Source organism: Centroberyx affinis, unplaced genomic scaffold (genome assembly GCF_046629955.1).
Source record: "Centroberyx affinis isolate AG114_WGS23_722 - 3 ecotype Tasmania unplaced genomic scaffold, CSIRO-AGI_Caff_v1 ptg001828l_1, whole genome shotgun sequence".
NCBI lineage: Eukaryota > Metazoa > Chordata > Actinopteri > Beryciformes > Berycidae > Centroberyx > Centroberyx affinis.
In genome coordinates this window covers 126012-140084 of record NW_027280210.1, presented here as the reverse complement: position 1 = coordinate 140084, position 14073 = coordinate 126012, and the positions used below count along the sequence as shown (strand labels likewise).

Genomic DNA, 14073 nt, shown 5'->3' with positions numbered 1-14073 from the left:
GAAACCCTAAATGGCTCTTCTTTTTCATTGTGTATCTTACAGCACTTATAGCAATTACCTCATCAGATCACTCATCTTTGACAGTGAACTATACAAGAATGTACTTGACTTGGCTTGAGCGTCATATACCATATCGGATCAGATTTTACACAGAATATGACTGATTTGGCAAGCATATGCAAAATACTTTTTTCATGGAACCGAGTTGATGAGCTGCTATTTGCTGATGCTGAATTGGTTCAGGATCAATGATTCGTTGATGGAATCCTGTCAAAGTTCAACAGCTAAACAGCTGCAACGCCCAGTTAAACATCTGGCCAGCAGCTAAAGAGCAAAGCTAAAAGAGTCGATTAAAGATAAAGGCCCTTTTTGGAGGGAAAGGAACACGTTGTGAAGAAAGTGACACATTTCACTCACGTTTTTAACTATAGAGCCAATTCAGATTTTTCTAACCCTAACCCTTTTAAAAAAATACCCGATCCTGCTAAAGCAGTGGTTCTCAACGTGGGGTCCGGGGACCACCAGAGGTCCTTGAGGGGGTTCCAGGGGGTCCCCAGCAAAGTGATGAATTGTTAAACTTCACCATTATTTCATTTACAAGAAATTTACAAGAAAGGAGATGTAGAAATGACTGTTTTGATCATAGTTTCACTGTTATCTCTCTACCAATACAGATAATCATGGAATTCTGGACAAAATCATATTTAACAATAAAAATATTCTCAGATTTGGGTCTGAGACACAAAATCTCATCAAATGGGGATCCGGGGCCCTAATGTGGACTGAATGAGGGGGTCCTTGAAATGAAAAAGGTTGAATCACTGTGCTAAAGAGTTGCACTGTACTGACTTTACTCGACCTTACTATCTTTGTTTTGTCATGTTTTCTCCATAAAGTGCGCCGCAATATGCCTTCGCCGCTTTACTATTAACAAGACCAGGGGAGAAAAACAAAGGAAAAATAAGCTGCTCCCCTTAATGAGAACTAATTAACCATCTGAACCGAGGCTTGATTGGCAGCAAACACACCGCCATGTGGCATATTTTCGTCCCGTCATGCAGGAATAGGCCCCGCTTCGTCCATTCCCATAGAGGACACAGACGTGCGGCGACGGCGGTCCAACGTTGCCGGCAGCCATATGCAGATGACTCCGAACAGGCAGCTGTGGCCTCTAGATATGGTGCGCCACGCTCTGCTGCTGCCAAAGCAATAGACCTCATATTCTGCCTCCACCTCCTCACTATCGCTTCTTTTTTTTTTTTCCCCCAATCCCCCCCCCCCCCCCTTCCTCTCCTTCTCCCTCCATTCTTTTTCTTTTTTTTTTACCTTCACGGTTCACATGTGTATTGCTTGGGGAGGTTTCTGCAGCTGGGAATATCCAATTAGTTGGATAGGAGAATTGTGGGATGCCAGCTCCGCTATTAAAGCCTGCCTCGCGCAGATACACCGCGGCTACAGCTCGCTTTATCTGGGGCACGCGTGCGGCTAAACGGTGGTGAATGGTAAATGCCCAAGGTAACCGCTGTGGTTTTGTTCATAAAAACCAGCGGAAAAACAAATTCGCCGTTATTGTACACAGGGGAAGGGAGAAGGGAACGCACAGAGGGGAAGTGAATCCAACAAGTGTTCAGACAGTGGGAAGGTTAAGTAGGAGGTGTGAGGAGACTAAAGACTTGGTTTCACGTTGAGTCTGGCTAATAAACCCTTTTGGATGGATGGTTATAGTACGAAGAATCTTCTCTGTTTGCCAGCTTGTCTTTGCTTCTCAGTAGTCTTCAAGTTTTTTTTACCTAAAAATGCTCTGTTGTCCAAATACCGTTACTTACGCACGCATTCCAAAAGATCTGATAGCCTTATCAAGCACGCGCTACCCCGAGCCCAGAAAATAAGGCGAGCGAAAAAAAGTTTCTGCCTTGATTGATAAAAAAAAAACAACATTCTTTTGAGCTCCTCAACCCGGGCGGACCCAAGCGGCGCGAGCGTCAGTTACGGCGGGATTGCGGGGGAAGAGATCAAAGGCGAGAGGGGTGGAGGAGCGGCCGGGGCGGACGTCGGGAGCGACAGGTAAAAGTTGCTGTAGGTGCGATTCTGGATGCCGATGGCAGAGGAAGAAAGAGAGGAAGGAAGGGGACGGGGAGGCTGCCGGGGGCCTGGGATTTGTGGGCAGATTGACCAGCTGAGCGCTATCAATAACAAAGGGAAGCGAGGAGATATTAATACAGCCGCGCTCCGCTCCTTCCCCCCGGCGGGCCCGCAGGTGTGGGAAGGTAAACCCGTCAAACTTCGCATAAGAAAACAGCGAAAATAAATAAAAGAAAGACTTCAATGCAACGCTTTGAAGTGAGACGGAGGGTGAATAGACTAGTGATTTTTTTTTGGGGGGGGGGAGGAGGCAGGCGCGGGACCAGGGGTGGATTCAGGTCAGGGAGCGAAGCCTTGTCACATTCTGGACTTGTTATCCGATCACCCAAACCCCCAAAAAACACCGAACACCCTCCAGAGAATGACAGTATTGCTGCATTCTTTAAAGGTGCTATGTGTAGAATTCTAACAGCATCACCACATTCATTTTGAGACATTAGTATAATCACCATAAACAAACGAGACCATCACTGAGAAGATTGACAGCCTCTACACTGCATTTTACACTGTGAGCCACCGGGTCAGATTTGGCGGGAAATCTGCTGGGTTGCTTTACGGCACAAAACAGGAAGTGGGCGCTGTTCTTCCAGAGAAAACAAAGTTTCGCAACAGGAAGAAATAGAGTTTATGAAATGTGTTCTTAATTTTGATAAACATTACCACCTATAATTATTATTAGGGTTGTAACTAAGTTAATTTTATGATTCATAATTTCATCATCAGTCAAAAATAATGGCAAATGCTTACCAGAGCCCAAAGTGATTCTTAAAATTGCTTACTTATCTGACCCAAAGCATTCATTTTCTAAGTGTAAATTGTAACATTGAAACAATTGTGAAGCTGTAACCAGCAAAAGTTTGTACTTGATAAATGACTATAGCGATTAATCGATCATCAAAATTATAATTGTTTAATTTTCTGTCGATCAAGCACTCGTTTCAGCACTAATTATTATCATCATTATTATTATTATTATTGTTCAGATTACACTGATACCCGAGCCGGGCCAGCATATGGAGATGGTGTTAGCGTGAATAGCACAGTGACAGAATGATAAATGGGGAGGCAGAATGAATTGGGTATATGATTACAAGCCCTTCACACCCCCCCACCCCTTTGCCATCATTCGCTCCGCCACCCAGAGCAGCGATCACACCACGAGCTTCCTGTATCCTCTTTGATGAGTCACCACAGACTAACCCCCCACCCCACCCCCACCCCCTTCCCTCCCACCTCCCCTCGCTTTTTCACTTCGAGGTCATTCTAAATATGATAGTGACACACATACAAGCACACGTTTTTGACTCTTTTTTTTTTTTTTTTCTGCCTCGTCGCCTCTCGAAGGCAGCGCCCGCGCCTAATTCGTTATCGCGAAGATGAAAACATGTTGCTGAGGATCGGCCATGTGGTACGGTGGTGTGATGCGAGCGGATAGCCAGTCCGAGCGATCTGGACCGACGGCCTATCCCACAGACATGGCATTCTCCCACACAATGACTAATGCAAACTGCTGATTCCAAAAAAAAAAAAAGGCTGAAATGCAAAGCGCAGCACAAGGTAAATAGATGCTTATGGTGGCACAGAGAGAGAGAGAGAAAGAGTAGAGAGAGAGAGAGACTAAGGAGGGTAGACAAGTGGAATGACTTATTCAAGGGGGAAGTGGGCAGGAAGAAACATGAAATTAGCACAAATGGATTATCTGTCGACTACAGGCAGGCCTAAGAGCAAGCCAAGCACTGTGGAGGGAGAGAGACGGAGGGAGGGAGGGAGAAAAAAAAAAAAAGAAGCAGATTGACTTCTTGTTTGTTCCTCCCTTAGGGGAGATCCGATAGAGCCATCACTCACCAAATTGCTGATCTGTAGTTGAAACAGCTGTATCCAAAGCACTCCATCCACCGGACTACATGGCAATTAGAATGCACCAGTAGCATGACCCATACACTGTGGGATCGATGAAGTGTCTGCTCTCTCACAGATGTTACATTCAAATAGAAGCTTTCCTTGACGTTTATGGATATTAGCGCATTATGTCTAGACTTGTTAAGAAACTGGAATAAAATAACAGTGATAACAAGTTCTAAAACACTGAATCAATTCACGATAACCTGAGAAGAAACGTGAACATCAACAGCAAAGAGAGACACTGAGGTGCAACATATGGTGGAAACAACTAAGGAAACCGTAATGTGTTTTGTTCAAAGTTGTATCAACGCTGAAAGATATTAATTTAGCCTACAAAGGCATATGGCAAGCACTCATGGTTTTAAAAATTTAAGCTAACCCCGCCGACATCAGACCTGAGAGGTTACGGGAGTACACAGACTCTTCTGGAAAATACACTCTTTGATGTAGGGAGCAGCAAAAAAGTGACTGCAGAATATAAAAATAAAAACATATGTCGAGGTTATGATTTACCACATCGAGGGCATGAGATAGACCTTGTTTTGTTAAAAAAATATGTTATTTTATGATAACAAATTAACTATCACATGCCAAAATTGTAATCAGTTGAATTTAGTTGATAAGGTATAAGGTATAACAAATGGAGATTTGGTAATAATTTGTTAGTTTTACTTCATTAAAAAATGAAGGGATGAGTTATGAAGGCATTGCTTGCAATGCAAGGCATTATTACAAAGAAACAATTAACAAGGTTACTGAGAGCCCATTAGCTCTCAGTAACCTTGTCGATTGTTTCATACCTGGGGACACAATAAACACATAGAAAGCAACACATATAATAAACTAATTTCCTTGGCGATGGTCTCATTTTTTGAAAGCCACTGTGGTGGTTATGCTTGAAAAATGAATTTGAGAATGACATATTGAGGTAAATATTCTAGCACCAAGACTCTGAGAAGAGCTTTGTATGGTTACACCGGCTCTATATATTTTACCTTATTACGTTTCATATCTATTCACATGCTTTTTATGCAGTTTGAGTGCACATTTTATACTGCATATTGTCCTCAAATGATAACACATCGTGAGCGAAATACATTTTTCAACTCCTGGGCTCCATATTGATCAACTTACTGTCCAACGAGATCGGTGAGATCTATTTAGTTCACATTGCTAATGCTCATGAACTGCTACTGCTAAAGTTGGTTCACTGTGTACGTTTAATAGCTAGAACAAACTCCTGTAGTGTTGCACCAAAAGTGTTAGCATAATGCGGTGTATTGCACTAAATACTGGAGGTGGAACAGCAATTCTCTCATTGCAGGACATTAAGTTAATCAAACACCTTACTTGCCAAAAAGTCATTTTATTCATTTAACTGATTAGGCAGTTAATAGGAGTTTGAGCACGTTAGACTATTTTTGGAATGAATTCACATATATGTTGAATAAACTTCATCCAAATAATCCAAAGAGTGTTTTAATAGTCCAAACAGTTCCCTCTGACACCGGAACAACCTTTATTCCCAAGGGGCTTGGATGGGTGAAGTCATGCACCTCCATACCAAAGCAAATTCCTTGTACTGTGAAAACTTACTTGGCAATAAACTTGATTCTGATTCTGATTCTGATTCTGATGATGTGCCGCCACAGAAGACCCAGAGAGAATTAAAACCTTAAGAGTCCTCCAATGGCAACATCCCAAAATCTCGGGGTTCGCCGCCATTGTGGGGGTTCACCAGCCTCCGAACTTTCTGTCCACGAAGCCGAGGGGATTGTAGACCAGAAAAGGTTGTGCATCTAATAACCAATTCGCCCCTTCAAGTGAATTACCTGTCTACGCCGCAGTCAAAGTGACTGCGAACCCTTGAGGTTGTTTCTGACCTTCCCTGATAATGCCCCGCGGCACACGTCTGCCTGGGAAATTGAATCACAACTCCCACAGGCGCGGAGGCAAATTGGTGAAACAAACTTTCCTTCCCCTATCTCCCTTCTTTTTTTTTTTTTTCTCGCTGGGTGGGAACAAGGCGGAAAGTTAGTTCACAGTACGGGGCTTACAGTATTATTTTTGCGAGAGAACGACACGGACCGAGGTCTGAATACGTGTTCGATAGCACGAGGAAGAATCTGTTGTCCGATTGGGAGCTAATTTAAAATTCTTCCTGGCAAAAGGATTGTCCTGGCTGAATTAAAAACCATGACCGTGCCATTGTAAAAAAAAAAAAACAGTGCCAAGAAAAAGCCCTCCTACAGTTCTTGCTAATGGTTGGTAGGTGTATTCTGTGGTTTGTGGTGGCTTGTGGTTTTGGTGGGGCGTGGGGTTGGTGTTTATCCCTGGAGTGCGGGCAAAGGAATGGGATGAGGCTCGGTCTCCATATATAATTCAGGGCAGGGACCCAGAAGCCCCTTCAGAGACAGACTACTCTGCAGTGGAGAGATAGAGCGAGACAGAGCGAGGGGAAAGAGACAGAACGAGAGAGAAAGAGAGAGAAACGGAGAGGCAGAGAGAGAGAGAGAGATCCTTTAGGAGCCTGAATCTTCTCCAGCTTTAATTACACTGTATTGATCACAGGAGGGAGAGAGGGAGAAAAGGGAGGGGGGGGGGTGGGTGGAGGGAGGGAAGAGAGGGAGACAGTTGGCCAAATTGCAGGCTGTAGTTACTGTAAAGCATGTAAAGAAAAAAAAGAGCGAGGCAGCGCTATTATGCCAAAGTCATACAGTAGATAATTAGAAAATCCTCCCAACTCTCCACTCTCTCTCTCTCTCTCTCTCTCCACGCCACCCATTTAGTACTGCTGATACAAGAAAATAGTGAGGGTGACAAATTCATTTAAGTCAGTGGGCAGTATGCATTATTCACCATCCATCTCAAGGCTCCATGCTTGGTTTGATTTTTAATTCTTTGCATCGATCCTTTCCCCCCGGTGCCTTTGGTCCAAGTCCTTCCTTGTAATCAACAGTAATGGAAGGGTCCTGCGTGACGCCGCCGGCATCCCAGTAACAACTACTAGCTACATGTCAGAGATGAAAAGAGGTCTACTTCTGCAAAGTTGTGCTCCTTTTCCCCGGTCCTTCTCTCCTTCCTTCTCTCCCTCTCTCTCTCTCTCTCTCCATCTTTTCTAGGCTGACCTACTTTGGCACAGAGCTTAGGCTCCTTTTCTTTGTTTCTCGCACTGTTGTGGCAAGGGGAGAAAATCTGAGAGCTCTCCTACTGTATTCTCCTCCACACACACACACACCCGTTCTCCCCTCCAACCCCCCCCTGCTCCTGATCCGGGCGGATGGTGGCGGAGTCCGGCGCAGTGAAATATGCCAGATCCAAACCCTCGCCGCCCCCCTGCAAAATCGCTCCCGCCGAGTCTCACAAGAACCGTATTTCGGGGGGGGGGGGGTTTAAGGAGCTTACGTCTCGTGTACGACGCATGGAGAAAGGGGCTGAGCAGTGATTCGCCATGGGAGGAGGAGGGGGGGGGGGTACGCGGAACCCTCGCTATGTAGAGTGTATCTCATTATGGCTGAACTGCCTGTTACCTTTGGCAAACAGTGGGGGAACATTTCTCAGGCGAGCGTCACTCTAAAATGGGCGGGCTGGTAAACGACCGCGGCCCTATGGCTTCATGCGGCCATCGCTCAAATCTACGGCCCCACAGGGATGCGTGAGTTCAGTCATGATTAGACGCGTAGAATAAATAATCTGTGCTTACGACGGCCCCCTTGGTTTCGGCGGCCGCGCTGGATGGATGCCCACGTCCGACTCCTTTGTGTTTGTAAATTCCCCCCAGTTATTTTTGCCGAATGACCCTCTCAATCACGAGAAAAGTCAAAAATTCAATTTCTGAGCGAGGCGTCCATTATCAAAGCCCCCTGTGCTCAAGGGTACCTGCCCATTTACATGTACATTAGAGAGATGGGCGGTATACTGTACTCTGTTTTAATGGCATATTAAGGAAATCCAGAACAAATTAGGGTTTCGGTAAATTGCTCGAAGGCGTTTAGCGGTATTGATGTAAATAACGTTACAGCAGCAAACATATTATTACAGTACAAATATATCAACCAGTGTGATTACACTGTAACATGAGAAAACTTGAAGGCCTGTTTTTATTTGAAATCATTGCAGAAGCTGACGATGCTGACCCTCACATTCAGCTCAGACCGCATCGATTGGCTGTTAAATATTTTACACAAAACCACATCGGTCTGAGCCAGCGATGTTGGCTGTGGCTGAGCAGGACACTGCTGATGCTTCTATTTGTAGTCATCTTACCAAGTCTATCTTCAGGCTAAGGCACACTTGCAACAACAACTGTTGCGAGCCACAGTCTGGCTGCCTGAGCTCAACACTTACAACCCATATCCCGGAATTGTTGTGACGTTACGCCACTCTGCACTTCTGTACTGTGATCCTCCCATGTGTGAAGAGCAAAACAAGAGTAATTAAATCTTCATTTCCTCACCCCTACAACCATATTCATGTCTGTTAAATTGAAAAATCACACACTGTAAAACAGATCCACTTAAGTCTATGCCCCAGTGACTCTTGTAGTAGCATCAAGAAGGGGCGAGAAGCTTTTGTCGGCCTTTCCGCTAACAGTATAATGGCGTCTTGTTTTCATGTTATATGACCCTCTGGGGACGCCGTAAATCAAACACTAATTAGAACGTGCAGTGACCTGACGGCTGAAATGCTACCTTTAATGTCTTCCACAGGCTAACAGACAGCTGAGTGAATTTGGCGTCCAAAATAGAGTGCTTCAGCAAGCCCTAAGCAACTCGGTTAATTAAGACATGCTGACAACTGGTGAACTCTGCACATCATTACGGATCCGCTTGCCTAATTGGAAAGAATGGTAATGGTAAACACATTTCTCTTCACTACTGGGTAGCTGGAGTTGCAATAAAACCACTGGCGAACCACAGTCCGAGTATCGGTGACGTCTGTGGAATCATCATGACATTATCAATCCTGACAGATAAGCGTTCCTCCCAAAAGAGCTTAGATTTGTTGCCGGGACATAGAGAAACAGAGAATTCGTCCCACACAAGGCAAGTGTATAGATCGCCTAAGGTCTTACCTGCCCTGGACTTTGATGTCGGAGATAGCGTAGAAGTATCTGGAAAGGTTGTTCTCGTCCACCATAGTGGCTCCCGTGGCGGGCCGGAGCAGGCGCACCCTCAGGTCCGTGATGGTAAAGAAGTCCCTCAGGTTCTTGGTGGTGTCCAGCTGGCCGTAAAGCGACGCCATGTTGTGGAGCCGGGGCCCGGCGAACAGCGCGAAGCGGTCCTTGATCTCAAAGCGCACCGTTTTGTCGTACTTCCACACGTAGCCTCGCGAGTACTCCTCAGTGCAGATGATGTCCAGCAGGGTGTGCTGGGTCAGGTCCTGCACCGTCTTGGGCTCCATGGTGAAGGCGTCCAGGCAGTCGGTGGCGTAGAACTGATAGGGCTGCCAGGATCGCCCGTAGTCCAGCGACTTTTCCAGGACCATCTGTTCGGGCCGACCCGACTCGAAGGTGAGGACGATGTCGTCGGTCAGCTCGATGGTCTTGTTCCAGGACAGCGTGATGTTGACCAGCAGGGCCTTGGGGTACTTCTTCCAGGACGTGGACTGCCAGAAGGTTGTGGGGTTGCGGCCCTCGACGTCGAACATGAGCTCTGGCGGGTGGGCCAGCTCCTCGGTGGTGGCGTCGCATTCGTTGTTACACATGTACGGGTTCTCCTGCGAAGGGAGAGGGGGGAGGGAGAGAGAGAAATGGAGGGAGAGAGGCAGAGAGTAATGAAAAGTTGTTAGTCGCGGTGAGCAATAACAAAAACAAAGCTTGAGTCATTTTCAGAGTTGAGTGAAGAAATAAGACTTAATTCAAAGGACTCCTTGTGATTTAAGCACGAGGATCCTATCTCTCACATGATACCGTGCAATCAGGAGAGTAATTTATGAGCTTGTTGAGCCCTCAGCTCCTGATGAAACAGTAGCTGAATCCAGATGAGGGTCTCTGTATCTGTGCATAAACACTGTCCACACAAGACTGTCTGGTGTGTGGTCTGTATGTGAATATGTGGGTGCATGTGGCTTTATGTGGCACATTCATCTTTTATGGAGCTGCCAAGCACCCCCCCTGCATCCATGTCATTACACCGCCTTTCCCCCTCTCCTTTGCATGGTCACACCCTGTAACTACAAACAGGCACCATCGCACACAAATCAGATCGGTGATTTACGGCGTTCCCCGTTCTTGCATGTAAGATTTGTGATTTCTCCTCCTTGCCATTATTGACAACGCCAAGTATACGGGATGCCTCAAGGGTGAAATAGCCAACAAGAGCGGAATACCAGATCTATTAAGTTCATTTGTGGCAGGTATAAACTGAAGGTCACTCTAACAAGGAGCGAATAATTATGTCTCTTTACAGTCATATTTCTGCATAAAGCGGGCTCGTTGGGTCTGCGTTTCACACCTGAGAATATCTAGTGCTCTTGTCATCTGAAGCCTTCAGACAAAGAGCCGTAAGTCCATTTCAAGTTTTCGGGTGGGCTATTTTTCAAATTGTTTCATTAATACTGAGTTCAAGTGTTCACTTTTAAAGACAGGTAGCAGCAGCGCACATGACTTCACTTGAATCATTTGGAGTGTGAATCATTTCAATCATAACTCAAATAGAGAGGGTTAGATGTCTCTATTTTTTCCGCTCTCTCTCGTCTGCATTGGAGTTGCACTGCGGTTCCAGAGTGTCTTGGCAAGCTGTAAATTCATCAGGCCCCTTTGCTTGAAAGAGGTCCTATCCAAAACATTTGTCCGCTTTGCCACAAATCATTACTGGGCGATGTTCTCTCCTCGCTCCCTGGGGGCTTGATCTAGCTGTCAGGGGGAGGAGGCACTCCTCCAGGAGGACCTTTCAAGTGCTACAAGCTCCAATTTATCAGGACAAGATAATCCGCTACTTGATTAGGTAGGAGATGTCACCCTGTGTGTGTGTGTGTGTTTGTGTGTGTGTGTGTGGCAAGGAAACAGGGAGAAGAGCAAGCCTCTGATGTAAGATGCACAAAAAAAGGCAGAGAGACAGAGATCGAGTAAGTTAGAGGGAGGAAAGGGGAGGGGAAAAAAATGTCTCCGTTCGGCTAATAAGCTTTGCACGTTTCTCCTCGTCCTCCAAGGCAAGGTGACAGTGAAACAGGGCTCTGTCAGGCCTTCTAACTGCTGGAGAGCCCCATTAATATCCTGTCTGGACAATCCCCTACAGGCCTCTCCCAGCACCGGACAGTGGTGGCTGGGAGGGAGACGGAGGAGAAGGAAGGCTGACTGGCTGGCAGTGGAAAATTCCGCTTGGGTTTCAGCCGACCGGCGTGGTGGGAGGTTAGGTGTGCCATTAACTACAGCATCTGGCGCGCCACGTAGCCACAGACAGATGTGTAATAACTCATACGCGACAGTTATGCCTGCTTAGGGGATATGGACAGTCGCTAAAAACACACTTGCCGCGCAGGATGGCTGACTGTGTTGTTTGGGCTGCAGGAAACGGTGTATTCTAGTTGCGACGATCAAGGGAGACATAAAGCTGTTATTCAATGATAGTGGAGCATAGGTGTGGATTTGTTGGGGAGACAGGGGGACATGACTCCTTCAATATGAGAGGAAGAATGAATTCCCCCCCCCCCCCCCAATCATTTCTGCTTCAAACTGACACTACATTCATTCTGCATTTTTAGAAGCACAGTTGAGTTTTACTGACACGTTTTGTGAGTGGCTTTGGTCACAAGAGCAATTCATCTTCCCCTTTAAAAACTGGAGCCCGTCTCTCAGCCAGTGAAAATTGTAATACCTTTAAAGGCATTTCGACAACATGCTAGAATGTCATGTTTCATATTTTGATTGATGTTTGCTCTTCAGATCAGGGGTTCACTTTGAGGTTTTTTTTTTTCTTTATTTCACCAATAATTCTCCTCACTCCTGCACACGTTTCTCATATAAATGTACATCTTTTGTTGCAATTTTACTTGCTGAAGTGGGGGGAAATGGGAGTTGGATTTAGGCTGCAACCATACCAGTAGTATGTTCTGACTGATTTGGGTTTGATCCCGGCTCTGTGCCCCCCCCCCAAGGTTGTACTGAAGCCTACACCTTTTCCTTGGAGTACAAGAGTAAGCAAAGAGATCTCTGGGTATCCTTTTCTGAGGTATGGGCGGCTATATCAAGTCTGAGGTCGGAATTTGTGTTCCTTTACGGGTGAATCTGACAGATCAAATGATCCGCTATTACTGTAACACACACGCGCGCGCACACAAACTGCCATCCACACCGGCCGCATCTCCGTAATCAGACAAAGATGTATCCCCATCGATCGCTTTGGCCAAGGGGCTGAAAATCTGCTGCGTGTAGCACCTGGCAACCTTGGCCAGCCGTCCAGAGCTCCCCCCCTCCCCCCCCGAACACGCAGGTTAAAAACCTTTCATTACTGTCTCCTCCGGTTCTCGCCTGACGACAAAATACCGCCTTTATGAAGATCAATAACCTCACCGGTCAGCCGGAGCAGAGAAAGGGGATAAAATGCTGAGTCCGGCCCCATGAAAATCAATGGCAGACTTCTGTGTTTTACTTTAGGGCGCTGGTGAGGGCTCTATTAGCCGATTAATGGTTTGGCACACATTAAGATAATTGACAGCGCCCGGTGCTACAACACAGCATTTCTGTAATTACAGAAGATGTTTCTATTAATCCCAATCTGATGATAAGTGGCCGGGATGGGGGACAGCCGTCACACGATATAAAGCCGTGGCTGAGGTCGCTGGAGCGGATAGGTCACGCTAAATTGGCGCTAATAGAGACGCCGTCGACCCACCCAAAACACACCGGCTTAATCCGATTATTAGCATTGTGATGGGGTGAGATAGTGCGAGTGTGTGTGTGCCTATGTGTGCAGGTGCATCTGTGTGTGTGTGTGTGTGTGTGTGTGTGTGTGTGGGGGGGGGGGGGGTGTCGGGGGGGGGGGTGTTCACAAATCATCATCAAGCCGCTCTAATCCCTTTGTCATTGTCCCCATTATAGTCAAATTGCTCAGGCTAATTTCAGCAACTGACTAGAGAAAGGAGAAAAACTAACAACGCAGCAATGTGGAGGATAATGAATTAGACTAATTCCATTCTGCTGCACTCCACAGACCAATGTTATTTGTGCTGTTTAGGGCATGGGGAAGTGTTTTTCTCATGGATGGCCGACCAAGGCTTTTCCAAACAGACACATAACAAATAGAACACTTTGCCAATTTGCCTGATCCACTCATGGAGGAAAATAGGAACATTTCATATCAGTCGTCTAAAGCAATCTAGCTTTTCAGCATTTCTCTCTAGCAATACCTTTCTGATGACAAGTAACTGACATTACTATTTGTTGTAGCAATTTTGGCTACATTGGTCAATTTTAGGTATTATATTTTGCCTCTATAACTGCTGTAGTTTCATAAAATATACAAAACAATCACCAAAGCAACTGTAAATAGTTAATCCAATCGTTTTTGTAATGCACTGCATCAAGAAACCTTTTAATGACCTTGACCTTGTATGCAAAACACATTTATTCAGTATAACTTGTAGATATGACCACCAAATTTGACATGCTGCTGCTCCTTAACAAAATAGCTGGTGCTTTACAGTGGCTGTTATCTTTTTTAATCTCTTTTGCCATTTATATTTTATGGGGTATTTTACATGAAAAAACAGCACAACAAATACATTGCCTTATATGTGGTATTTTGTAAATATTTAATATTTCTATTTTTTTTTTTTACAAATCCCTCTAGAAATTACCAGCTATTTAGTTATGCATCAGAATGAAACAGGAAACGTACCACAACTTTATCCACTGAGAAAAAACATTTCTCATTGATATGCAAATTTACACCTTTTTTATGTAGTGTTTGCCAATTTGAATATGTTAATAACAACATTCTTCCCCATATTCAATGCAGAAAATTTCATTCTGATGGGATCAAAGCTTGTTTTTTTCCTTATTTGCCTGTGGTGCCTTATCCTGGCCAT

General features: G+C 45.4%; 1 protein-coding gene across 1 annotated transcript in view; it reads right to left on the bottom strand.

Annotated features, from left to right (window-relative positions):
* Nucleotides 1-14073, bottom strand: part of ntng1a (netrin g1a) — a 65640-nt gene that overhangs the window by 14897 nt on the left and 36670 nt on the right. The window contains exon 2 of the mRNA XM_071529668.1: nt 9119-9762. Within this exon, the coding sequence (XP_071385769.1) occupies nt 9119-9762 (644 nt within the window). The remainder of the gene's footprint in view (nt 1-9118; nt 9763-14073) is intronic.